The following is a 13,165-nucleotide window of genomic DNA, read 5'->3' as shown; positions in this document are numbered from 1 at the left end:
AAAGTAAGAAAATAACTTACTGAAACTATACGCATTTCTCTTTACTGCAGCCTTCCCCTTCCAGTCTAAGTGCCTGGATTATTAGTTTAGAACTTAGAAATGTAAGATATAAACTTTTTAATCCTGCATACTCATTCATTGAATCAGGAAATACTTATTGTCTACTGTGTGTTCAGGGACCACTGGAGGCACTAGGGAGATACTATGAAAGCAAACAGATAAAAACATCTGACCTGGAGCTTTCATTCTGTCTGGGGGAAAATGAATTAGTTAAATATATCATGGGTAATATATAGTAAGTGTATAGATAAAATAAAGCAAAAATGGGGATTTCAGTTTTGAAGGCTGTGTGGCGGCAGGTTGATGTGTGCGAGCATGGCAGGGGCAGGGGGCAGCCAGTGGGGAGTGGTCTGGGGAGATGGTGACAGAGGGTCGGGTCGGGCTGGGGAGAGAGGCAGGTGGACGAGGACAGCGCTTTGGCTTTTATTCGGTGTGCTAGAAATACGTTGCAGGGTTTTGAGCAAAGAAGTACATAATCTGACTTACGTTTTCAAAGAATTACTGTTGCTATTATGTTAAACAGATTGTAGCAGGGACACAGTAAGGCTGGAATCAGGAAGACAGTAAGGAAACAATTACGGTAATACAGGTGAGAGATGACAGCGGCTTAAAGTCGTTAGTGGTGGCCTTGGAGGTTACAAGAAGTAATCAGGTTGTGGATATATTTTAAAGATAGAGCCAAAAGCATTTGCCGACCAATTGAAATTATAGGATGTTTACCTTTGGGAATGAATCTGCAGAAGAGGCAAGTCTGCTGAAAAACTGCTGTAGCCGTGTCTTGAAAGGAAGAGGGGATGGGGTCTAGTGGGCAAATGGAGTATCTGACCCTCGTATGCTCAGCTGCTGCTGTGGGGATGTTGCACAGTGAATAACCCGAGAGCTCAACAGCTTGTGTCAATGAACACGTTTATTTCTCTTACTCTCAGGTCTGTTGGTCAGTGAGGCATCTCTTGCAGAACTTCTTCTGATGTGCTTTCTACCTTCCTGGTTATTACTAGGAACTGCATATGCCATATTGGGTCATCGTTTGCGAAGCTCCTTTAAACGTTTCCCTGCCTCCCACTGCCCAAACGCAAAGGCAGTGCCGTCCGCCCCAGGGTGTGGCGTTGGCAGCACCCCTCTCCTGGCTGTGGTGCCGGTGAGAGTTCGCTGCTGCCGTCCGTGCTGCCCGGCAGAGGACCCCGGAGCCCGCACCAGTTAATGTTTCTTCCTCCCACTCATGGGCCTGCGGGTCTCCTGAAAGGAAGAATCCCAAGTTTACTGTTTGTGTTCAGTAAAACAAGCAGTCGTCCTGAGTCAGTATTGATTGTATGTGTCTTCCTTCGACAGCAGACGGTGTTTCTGCTGCCCAAAGTGAGCCTGCTCTCCCCTGCTAGTGGGACTCTGGTTTTCCCCCGTGAACGCGGTGGGGTGTAGGGAGCAGGTGCTCTGAATTATGATTTATAGTCATGCAAAACTGACCACATGTCCCCATGTGAGTGAGACCAGAACAGACATTACTTCAATCATTTGCAGAAAATACTGAAAAAGCCCCACAGAATTAGTTGTTACACGACCGTGGTGAGCCACGAATCCCAAGTTTACTGTTTGTGTTCAGGATCACTTTTAATAGCCTCCTCATCGGGTAATAGTTAAGGCCAGCTTTTGGTGACTCAGCCTTCCCTTTAAATGATGCTTTGGAGAGTCCATGCTTTTTTTTTTTTTCCCTTCAACATAGTGACTCAGCTAAACCTCCTTTCTTCAGCTCACCTTCCTGATACCCCTGCGTGTGGAGGTGGGTGCCTGGGGTGGGCCGCCCAGGGGGTTTGGGAGGGTGGCGTCCTCCCGCGTGAGGAGGCGTCTCACAAAGAATCCGCGTGAACTTGGTAGTGAGACTCTCACTCACCACTTAAATAAAATCATTCTCATGCTTACCCACTTTAACCTAAGGAAATATCTTCCTAAACATTCATGAGTTTAATTTTAAATACTGAACTATACAGAGAAATAGATAGATTCCCTCAGTGTTTTCTTAGTTGAAAAGCTCAAGGGAATATACAGCTTTGGGTGTGTTTCAAAGTTTTTCATCTCAGCCCTGGCCTCAGTCTCAGGCCCTTGACCTCATGGGCAGCAGGTGGGCAGTGCAGCTCCCAGCGCGTGTGCAGCTCCCAGCGCGTCTTCCTCACGGGATCCCGTCCAAAGAGTGGTTTATCTTCACAAGTTTCTGTTCTCAGGAAGGAAAACTTTCCCTAGACAACGCCCCCAGCAGAGTTCTCAGGGCCCCCAGGTCAGAAGGGGATTACACAGCCTCACTCTAGCTGCAAGGGAAGCTAGGAAAACAATATTCAGCCTCGAGAGAGGGCATCGGGTGGGCTTTGCCGTCAGAAAGCACCTGTGTGGGGCTTAGCATCTGTAGCGCCTCATCCTTAAGGCAGCCTTTCAGGGCACAGAGTATTTTACACACGCACACCCACACTCCCCCCACCGTTTTTTAACAGACAAGAAAATTGAACCTAACAAAAGTTAAACTTCTAAAAGTTGACTTTTAAGTTGACTTCTAAGAAGCTTGTAGATGATATAACTGGGATTCAAACCTAGGTCCAACTCCAAAGTCCATTCTCAGCTCTTAAGATGAACCATAGCAAGGTGTTTGATACGAGTATTAAATTATTATCTTGGTACTTGAAGAAGCACTTAGGTGATAGCACTTACTGTGTGCTAGGCACTGCTTTGAGTTTTACAAATAGTCACTGAATCTTTGCAACTGCACTGAAGTTTGTGAACTATCATTATTTCCGTTTTACAGGTGAAGAAACTGATGAACAGAGAGGCTAAGTAAGTTGCCCAAAGTCACTCAGCTAGGAGATTACAGGGTCAGGCTCATGTTCTTAACTATCACACTACATTGATCTCTGATAGAAAATAGTACTCTAAGACCACCAGGTGACATGTTGCCATGCGAAGCAGACCTCAGGCCCGTTTTCCAGACTGACAGCTGATGGCACTGTGTGCTGAGAGGAACACTGGATTCAGAGGCAGGACACTGGCTCGGGTTCTGGCATTTTCATCTGGAAATTGGAAGTAGTTGATGGGCATAATATAAATGAATGAATAAAACATGAAGCAGACAGCACAGAAATCTCGCATGGTGCTGTGCTGGGGCCATGACCTTGACCCCAGGTCAGAGACCAGCAGGACACGTTTGGGCCTTGAAGGGATGAGCAGGGGACAGGTTGGAACGATGCTGACCTCGGGACTCCTGCTGGGAAGCCCAGTCTTTGGCCTGTGGGGGATTTGTAGCTCCCTAAAAAACACAGAGGAAATGGGAGGGCCTCAAAGAAACTTAGTCTGTCACCATTTATTAAACATTTAAAAGGAGTTTTGTTTTATTCAATTTGGTTTCATTTCATATTTCTTGTGAGGCTATAAAATCCTACAGAAGTGTGTGTGTCTGTGTGTGTGTGTGTGTGTGTGTGTGTGTGTGAAGTTTAACTCATTTCTATGCCATCAGAGCTCTGAGTCAGCGTGTGTGTCTCCCAGAAGGCGAAGCGCCACAGGGTTCCTCTCAGCAGCACTGCGGTGCCATTTGCAAGGGCAGCCCCCTCCCCCCAGCTGGCCTGACGGCAGGCGTGTGCAGCGTGGACGGGCTCGGAAGCCGGGACAGCGAGAGGGTTCAGACCACCTTTAAGGCCACTGAAGCATTTTAGTAAGTTAGCCTAAATGCCACCTAGGTAGCAGGAAGAAAAAAAATAGTTTCCCTTAACTCTGTCAGTTTATTTTCTTAGCATTTGAAAACAGTTTGAAGCTTAAAATTTGAATATGGTTTAAAAAGAATTTATGACTTGAGTTTGCAAAGTTACACACATGGGAGTCTGTTCTATTTCATAAAACAAGTCATGTGTTTTGATACAAAGGAATTCCTAATAGCATTTTTATTAAGGAAGAAGCTTTACATGTTTTCTTGAGTAGAAAATCAAACGGTTGTTTGAGCAACATGAAGGTTCATACCGCTTTAAGAAGAAGGAGCGCTCGCACACCCCACCTCGGGCTCCTGGGGCGGCCCTCCCCCTCTTCCGTCGGGGCTGCTCGCGCCGGATTCCTCCCCCGGTGGTGTGACGCTTCGGGGGTCCCAGAGGAGGAGCCGGGCTTGGCAGTGTCCACTGTAACAAGGGTGTGCTCAGGGCTGAGTGTTCACGCCCAGTTGGAAACGGTCATGGAAAACAGCATCCGTCTACTTGTCACGGTCTTAACCTGCCTTAAACTAGATCAATAATACATAAAATCTCATGTTGCTCTTTGACATTTTTTATTACTTATGCAAATAGATTATAGCCAGCTAATGCCTCTGACATTCAAATGAAGGATGAGTTAGTTCAGTGAGTATTTGTTGAGCACCAGCAGAGGTCACGGAGCTCTAGTAAGTACCAGAGGATGCAGCTGCGTGCGTGCGTGCGTGCGTGTGTGAGAATCTGGAAAAAATGCTAAAATTTCTAATTCAGATTTTATTTACCTCAGTTCGAAGGTAACCTTGCTGCTGCTGGTCAGAGGAGGGGCAGATGGGGTGGGTTTTGTTTTGGTACCGTGCAGCCTTACCGCGAGCACCGTCCGCGTTCCGGGGGGCGCCTTAGAGTGAGCAGGTCGGTGGGGAGAGGAGCCCCCGCCCGGACGAGCGCCGCCCCCGGCGCCCACCGCCGGGGGTGCGACCGGGGCAGTAGCTGGTGGCTCTGGAGGGCGTGCTTCCGACTCGGGGAGGGGCCGGAGGGAGGCAGCCCCGCGCAGGCGGCCATTCCGGAAGCGGCGGTGACCCCCGAGGCGGGCCGTCCTGGGGACGCCCAGGCTGCAGACACGGGAAGCGAGCCCACGAGGGTGCCGGCCGCCGGGTCCTCCCTGGACTCGAGGGGGAGCGCTCCCCAGACACAGCCGTCGGCCGGGACCGCAGGGGGCGCTGGTGAAGGAGGGCGGGGCCCGCGGAGTGGGGAGGGCTTTGTGCCCGGACCGCGGCACTGTTCAGAAACGGCGGCATGGATTCACCTCTCCCAGCGGAAGGGGAGCCGGGTGCCCCGCCTGTTGTTTCCCACCACGGCTCTGCTGTCGCCAAGAAACCCCCCGACAGTCTGGTGGTCAGGCATCCCGAGTCCCCAGGCGGCGACGTGGCGCTGCTGTGTGCCGAGCGCTGAATCCAGGAGGCCTGGGGCCGTCCCAGGGCGCCCAGCCGCCGTTCACATGACGGCTCTTGGGCGGGCCGCCGTTTGGGTCCTGGCCCTGGGGAGGGAGGGTCGCAGGCCCGACCGCGCAGGCGGGGGTAGGGACAGCCGGCCGCGGAACCGGGCTCGGATGTCACAGCCCCGGGAGGCGGGGAGCCGGGCCGCGTGCTGTGTGGCCGGCAATGCCGTCGGCCCGCCCGCAGGTGCCTTTACCGGGTCGGGTCACTGGCGCACGGCCAGTTTTAATCTCCGTGCGAAAGGGGCACGTGGTTCCGCGTGGACGCACCAGGAGAAGCATTCAGACCGGTTGTCGCAGCTGAGCCTCCCAGGTGCTCCTCCAGACCTCCGTTGAAATCTTAAACTTGCTGTAAAACTCTTGAGGTGATGCGAGGATTAAACTGAGGTGCTTTATAGAGAGCATTGTCCAGAATACCTGGCAGTTGGAACTTAAATAAAATTAATAGTGTTTAACATGTGTTATGAAACTGCAGAGTGTTATATGTTTTTTTCCTTAATAGTTTATGAACTATCGTTCAGAGGTACTTGGAATGGGCCAAGAAGACACTAGTGTTTTGAATACTTTGTTTACTCATTTGGATTCTTGGTGTCGGAAGAGCTGTGATCTAACCCCAAGTAATGGAGTTGAGAGTCTCTGGCACCGTATTGAGCATTTCTGGATGAAGGAGACTGGCCCTCGTGACTTTGTCATATTTGAAATGTTACCTGCTTTCTAAGCATCTGTCAGCGTCATAATGCAAACGTGGCCAGGAAATGCGTGCTGGGTGCCTTCTGTTCATATGTCATGTAGCACTGCTTTTTAACAACTTTTCTTCAGCTCAGAACACTTTAACCTTTCCTTGTGAATTTCTGTATGTGTGCAGTTTAAACCACTCATCTACCAACTGAGTTTCAGATAAAACACTAGTCTGGAATCTTGAAGTAACGTAGAAAGAGAATAGCTCCCCACGAGCAGAGCAGCTCACGGCAGGCTTGCTGCCTTGCCGCTCAGATTGAAATTCCTTCATTTCACTGCGTTGTCCTAATTTCTTCTGTTTGCTCATTGCTTTTCAAGGGGTCCTTTGTGCTTCATTATCGTCCTTTAGGATGTTGTCTCCAGCTACATTTCTTCCATTTGCCTTAGGCTTTTCTTGTACTCTGGGTCTGCCATTATTTTTATTGTCCGCCAACTGCTGTTCCTGCACACTGATGACGGGGCTGCCGCCAGGAGCACGTGGTCACCCGCGGTCTGTGGTGAATTCTGATTAGGTCTTTGCACAGACATCCACTTCTCTCGCGGAAGGTACTGTGCGGGCGGATCTGCGGTTCCCTTTGTCATGGAAGAAGAGGTTTCCATTGGGGTGGGGGGGTTTGCGCACATGCACGTGCATGAGATTTTGAACCCAAAATGTAACCCGTGTGGATTTAAATATTTTTCTTAATGGCAGTTACATTATTTAAACCACTTAATTTGAGTAAGCCTTGTTCTTTCTAAGTTTTAAAATTACATTTGTGTGAAAAACCATCGTCAGCATCTCAGTATTGCTGCTTTTGTGGCTTCTGAGTGTGTGTGCAGCTGGCAAAGACTGTGCAGCCGGTGGATCCTTGACCAAAAGGACGCAGTGACCTCGCAGTGACTCGTGAACGCTCCTGTGACCCAGGGCTGATGAGAGCCTGTGCCTGCCTCCCTCAGGCCAGTGGCTTTCACCCACCCAGATCCCTCACTGCCAGTGGAGAAAACACAGTGGGCTTGGGAGATGAGGAACTGTGACATCCTCTCAGCGGCTGTCCCTGCTTCTCTTAGTACAAGTAACTGTAAACTGCTGGAAAGTTGGTTTAATTTTCAGAATTTTAAGTGTTTTCTTTATAATTAGGTATGATTGTAATCACACAACTTTTGGTGAAATGTGGTTTTAAATAAAGAGCACTCACTACTCAGCAGACTCCACTCTAGAGCGACATGGCTACTTAACTAGGGAGGCGACCTTGAACTTGCCTTTGACTCACGCTCCACCCTGTTTTCTGTGACTGGAGTCAGTGGAAGGAGATGCCCTGACCACCTTCTAAAATGGAGATGAAAATGGTAACCTGCAAACATTCTTTAAAAATGCCTAGGAAACATGATGTTTGTAATGGTAAGTATTTTGTAACTGCCCTTTGAATACTGACAATCAAAGACACAACCTTCAAAACTAATTGAAACAATTCTTTTTAAAGAATTGTTTAGCTTGCCAAAAGTAGTAAGTCAAATTAGCCAACATTAAAACCCATTGGGAACTTGTATTTACTGATTTGCAAGGCTGGGAAGTTGTTGTTTTTCAACAGTTCTGTGAATGCTTAGCTTTTTAGTAGCAAGGAAAACTGATGGGGTGACATCCATCATGTTAGGAGATCATATGGAGAAGACGGGCAGAGAGAAAAGCGGGCCAGTATGTCATAGATGTGAGAGCAGAGAAGAGCCACCTGTGTCCATCTCAAGGCTGGACAGGAGACCTTGGTCAGGCCTGAGAGAAAGTTCCTTACCTTAGGTTTTTACAGAAGGAAAAGCTTCCCCAACCACTGGAGTGCAGTGTCAGCCTGGTGGCAGAGATTGTTCTCCTGGGCAGGTGCTGCCTCTGTCTCAGTCTAACGGTTTCCAGAGACCCCTGGGCTCACAGCAGGAGCTGACTTTCCCAGCAGCCCCGCTGGCTGTGGTAGGGGGGTACAGAGAGAGCCCGACTTCCTCTGTGAGGAGTACCCTTCTGAGATTTCAAAAGGCCAGTTTTGAATTTATTTTTTTAATGTCATAAGAGAATGGAGCTGTTCCAGGGGGTAGCAGAAATAGAAGTCATGTCACCTTGCAGTGAAGGAATCGAACTGTGTGGGTGTCATAGGACTGAGGGCATTTACCATCATGGTGGAGGTCTGGGAACAACCTAAATGCCCAGGAGTGAAGGACTGAATAAAGAATTTATTGGAGGTCCATGTAATATCACAGAATGCAGTTCCCCCTGCATACCCAATTTAAAACCATTTTTATAATGTATTTTTACATATATGTTGTTTTATGCATGTTTATAAGCATATGTGTTTGTAAGTATAGAAAATATATGGTAGGTATGCTTTTTGGTGAAATGCACATAACATTACCATTTCGACCAGTTTTACAGTTTAGTGGCATTAAGTACATTCACATATTGTGCCACCATTACCAACATCCATGGTGGGGAACTTCTAGCAATTTGAATCTTTTACAAGTGTTGCTTCCAGAGGAGAGGGGTGTCTTGCTCTGGGCAAGTTCACTATGCATTCGATCAGACTGAATAAGGACAAGGGCAAGTTGGGGGTGTTAAAAGGTGTTCATGCCCCGTTAATTCTCACTGTGGCCACCCAGCTGTGTGCAAGCAGCAAAGACAGCCCCGTCTCTCCTGCGTCCCAATGCAGGCCTAACGCTCTCCTAGCACCAGGGTTCCACGACTCCCCTCATTGTCAGCGCTCTGCCTCTCCTCTTCCCTCCCTTGCCCCTTCCCCCTTCCCCACCTCCAGCATTGGGAGCAACCCTGTGGGTGGGTCTCCTGTGACCTGCGGATGCTTGACTGCATGCTGGGAACTGGGAGAGAGAATGGGTGTTTCCTCTCAGCCCTTCCTGGTGCTCCCCTGACTGACCAGCCGCTGTCCACAGCAAACAGCCTGCTGCCCATAAATATATTCAAACAGGCTCCTTAAGTGCACGATGGGCGATGTTAAGGCCAGGCAAGTATCCTGGTCAGAAATTTCCATTTTCTTTACAATAAGAATGTTGCTTTTATAGTAAAAATCGAGTAAGATTATAATGTAAGGTTTTGGGTGTAGCTCTCTGACACTGGACAAGTTAAACTTTGTTTGCCATCTGTAAGTGAGGGTAATTAATAGTACCTTTCCCAGAGCATCATTATAAAGATTGTGTGTGTGTGTGTGTTCAGGCTTGGTACGGTTAAAATAAGATATCAAAGACCAAATAAACTATTGCATTGTTATTTTACAGATTAGATAATACTGCTGGATACCAAACAGGGTTTAGATTTGAAAGTATAAATAAGTAAATATTCTTAGTATAGGATAATGTACTATTAGAAGAGACTTAAAATTTCTGAAAGACACAGTTCATAAAAGTATTCTTTTTTTAACCATTTATTACTTTTTAAAATAATGCCGTTGTCAAGTAATTTTTGAGATTCTACTTTAAGATGAGAACCTGTTTTCTTTTGAGATGGCCCTGCAGAGGCACCAGTGACTAATGGGAACACAGCCACAGTGCCAGCCCTGAACGATGATCTGGACATCTTTGGACCAATGATTTCTAACCCCTTACCTGCAACTGCCACGCCCCCGGGTCAGGTATGTGGTAAGAAGATGATTTTGCATGATCACTGCTTATTATTATTTAAAAATAATTTCATAGTTTCAATTTTGAAAATTATTTCTGAGCGGTCGCTGATTTGAAAGCCTGTTCTTTAGTCTGCAGCCTGGTTTTGCAAACCAAGTTGTATTGGAACAAGGCCGCCCCATTTGTTCACAGGCCTCCTGTGGCCGCTTCACACTACAGGAGCAAGTTGAACAGTAGCAACAGATGCTCCGTCACCCACAAAGCCTAAATAGTCACTATCCCATGTTTGCTGACTCTTGCTGTAGGCAAACAGCAGTGTTTAGAATGAACAAGAGGAGAAACGTGGAGTATTTCAGCCTGGACTGAGATCAACAAGGTCACTTACCTCAGAGGTTTTTAAACTGGGTGTGTGTACATTGCTGAGAAGCCAGGGGTTCTTTCCTTACATTCTATTAGCCATCCCCAACACAGTGTTTATTTACTCTTAGTTTCAAGAAAACAGAATAACAAATTATAGCAACTTTTGTACTTATATCCTTTTTTATGAAGATAAATTGTTTTAAGGTAACCTTAAAACCTACCTTGCTTTTTTGTTTCAATGAGTTTTTAAAAAACTATTTGTAACATGGTATTAGTGATCAGGATTCTTTTTACAGTATGAATGGTAAAAAAATTTTGAATTGCCTCCTTATGGAATTTCTTCTGTTGGCCTTTATTCCTTTTTTAAAGTTGCAAATTAGAATTTTTGAATATTCTTTAAGCTTTATTGAGGTATAGCTGGTAAGTAAAATTGTAATATATTTAACATGCATGAACCAGTGACTTGATGCATGTGTGTGCTGTGAAAGGCCCCCGCCAACTATCAAGGTGGCCAGCACAGTCCTCCCCCTCACGTTTGCTTTTTTTTTTTTTTTTCGGTGAGAACACTTAAGTTCTACTTTCTTAGCAAATTTAAGTCATACAGTGTAATGAGCTACAGTCACCATGCCGTATACATAGATGCTCAGACCAGACCGTACTCATCCAGCACCTGAAGGTTTGTTCCTTTCACCAGCCTCCTTGTAATTCCCCCACCTGCAGCCACCACTCTGTGTTTTTGTGAGTTAGGCTTCTTTTTTTTTTTTTTTTTCAATTTTTTTGAATTCCACATGTAAGTGATGCCATGGAGCATTTAGCTTTCTTTAAAGTGAAAAGATGAACTTTCAGATATCCGGGTTCGTGTTTAAGCATACAACTTCAAGATTCTGTTCTAAATTTATATTTTACAAATAAAACAACCAGTTTGTTTCAGTACAGCATAATCTTTAAAGTAAAAACATGTGTTATTCTTTAGAAAAATGGAGCCAAATGGGAGTCATCTAGGTGGAAGGTTTTTATAAGAAGGAACCTGGCTTACTAACTTCATATATCTTTATTACACATATTTGTTGTTACTATGATAGTCATTGTATAATTACCACTAGAATTGAGGAAATAGATTTCTTAGGAATAATTGGTTTAAATGGATCTTTATCAAAATTATCTGCATCATTAATGTTTATTTTCAGAAAAGATAGCTTTGTTTTGTGGACTTGCTGCCTCTTCTCCCTTCCCCAACACATAAACTGAGGGATTAAATGTTGCTGCTATTGTTTCAATTAACATTAATTACCTCATGAATTTGTGCAGACATGGGTATGCATGTGATAATAAAATTGTCTAAGGCCAATATTGTGGCTGTAGAAAGAAGTATTTAGGATATTTGACAAACTGAGCATGAAAAGCAATTTCTTTTGGTCTAGCATTTCTTAGCAAGGCTGCTTTATCTGCTAGACTTCTGTAGATTCCACTGGAGCACGGGAGTTGCCTTGCAGCTGCTCGGAGAGTCTAAGTCCGTGGCTTCTGTGCCCTGGGCGTCCTGTCGACGGGCAGGGCAGTGAGGGCAGGCTTGATTTGCCGCTGAAGCAGCGCCGTGGCAGGGCTGGGGCCCTGCTAGTGGGGAATCGGTCTGGCCTCCGTGCGGTGGCCATTCTGCACCAGTAACTGATGACATGGCACAGCTAATGTTTTTCTTGAACATCATTTTTGGACCAAAATTGTGCCAGTTGTATTGAGCCCTGTAAATATTTGGTGAGCAGAATTATCTTTTATCTAAAATTTATGTAAAGATTAAAAGCCGGATAGATACGTTTTCAAAATACCTTTGACAATGGAGTGAGAAGGCAGGTTAAAGTATACCACTTATGCATATATTGGGATTATTTAATTTACTAATTTCAGTGGATCTTTATTATGTGAAAGTGATTGGACACCAGTTGGAATTACTCTGAACTCTATATTCTTTCACTCTTGATTTTATCTTCTAAGCATAGGACAGATTCTAGTAGGAGACATTTTCCTACTCATGTGAATATGAGCTAGGTTTTACTGTCTGCTTCCCCTGCCTGGCTGGCTGGTCTTCCTAAGGGGGTTAGAAATACGCGCTGACTGTGGTGTACGTGTGTATTGAAGGTTAAGGGGAGCCATTCCAGAGTCCCCAAAAGTGACATGGAGAAGCCGTCCCTTCCCTGTTCGTCTGTGACAGGCCTCCGCCCGCAGTGCGGGGACCTGCCCAAGGGCTGTACCCTGTCCTGGCACAGTGCTAGGATCGCAGACCCATGGAGCCTCTGGTTAGCGGTCCTGCAGCCTCCTGAGGTATAACCTGAAGGAGAAAGTTCCTTTATCCGGGAGTTGTAGTCCAGCAAATGGAGAATAGGAATCCTGATGAGTGGGCATGGGCTTCCTAGTCGTGCTGTTGAGTTTGGATTTTGGGACTGTCCGTGTTGGGGTGATGTTCTGTGTTACCTGCCTTCTTCAGAAGAAATCCACACAGTTCAAGCATGTGACCATTAGGCTGCCCCAAGAGGGGACTGGGGCAGCAGCTTCCCGCCACTTTGGGGTCAGGGAATAGACCTGGTGTTTTGAGCAGCTTCTTAGCTTGAACAAAAACTAAAAACACAATGCAGAGGTCACTTAGTGGGCTGGTTGCTTTCTTATGTAACAACCTTGAAGTACACAGTGCTCGTGACCCTGCCGTGGTGCAGATACTCCCGGCGGGCATCGGGCAGCTCTGTAAGGTAGGTGGCCTCACCCCGTTCTACAGAGGCGGGACAGTACAGAGGGTCGGGGACAGTCTCAGGGTCCCGGCCGGCTGGCCCCGGAGCCCTCGCCCTTAGCCCCTGCAGTCCTCTGCTTCCTTGCTGGCAGGCAGACAGCTTTTCCCCAGGCACTGTTACATCCAGTATTCTGCCACGTCCAGTTGCTCACACATTTCACATCTTTTGCAAAATTAAGTTGTTTGTCTATCTCAAAATTCTTGCTTAATTCTTAAGTCAGATTCAAAATACTGTCCTCCCTAAATTAGTTTGTGAGTGCGTTTGCTTGGGTGGAAGTTTATTGAAAGGTTTTTAGCCAAACATGTTAAACATTTGAAATATTTTTTAAAAGTTCAAGGCAAATCGTATACATGGTCTTTTAACTTCTTCTTACTATTTATCTTATCCTGTAGTTGAAGAAGACTTTTACCCAGTTACCACCAGTCTTCACAGAATTCTCTGAAATA

The 13,165-nt window shown here is 46.3% G+C and overlaps 1 protein-coding gene across 10 annotated transcripts in view; it reads left to right on the top strand.

The window, feature by feature from the left end:
* Window positions 1-13,165, top strand: part of SMAP1 (small ArfGAP 1) — a 198,570-nt gene that overhangs the window by 180,852 nt on the left and 4,553 nt on the right. For 8 of the 10 annotated variants that reach the window (XM_036916215.2, XM_036916213.2, XM_036916211.2 and 5 more), the window contains one exon: window positions 9,469-9,596. In XM_036916215.2, the coding sequence (XP_036772110.2) occupies window positions 9,469-9,596 (128 nt within the window). The remainder of the gene's footprint in view (window positions 1-9,468; window positions 9,597-13,165) is intronic. The other 2 variants (XM_036916216.2, XM_036916212.2) reach the window with 1 other exon arrangement.

The sequence above is a fragment of the Manis pentadactyla genome, chromosome 16, assembly GCF_030020395.1.
Source record: "Manis pentadactyla isolate mManPen7 chromosome 16, mManPen7.hap1, whole genome shotgun sequence".
NCBI lineage: Eukaryota > Metazoa > Chordata > Mammalia > Pholidota > Manidae > Manis > Manis pentadactyla.
The sequence above is the reverse complement of the archived record's forward strand: the minus strand, read 5'-3'. Positions and strand labels throughout refer to the sequence as shown.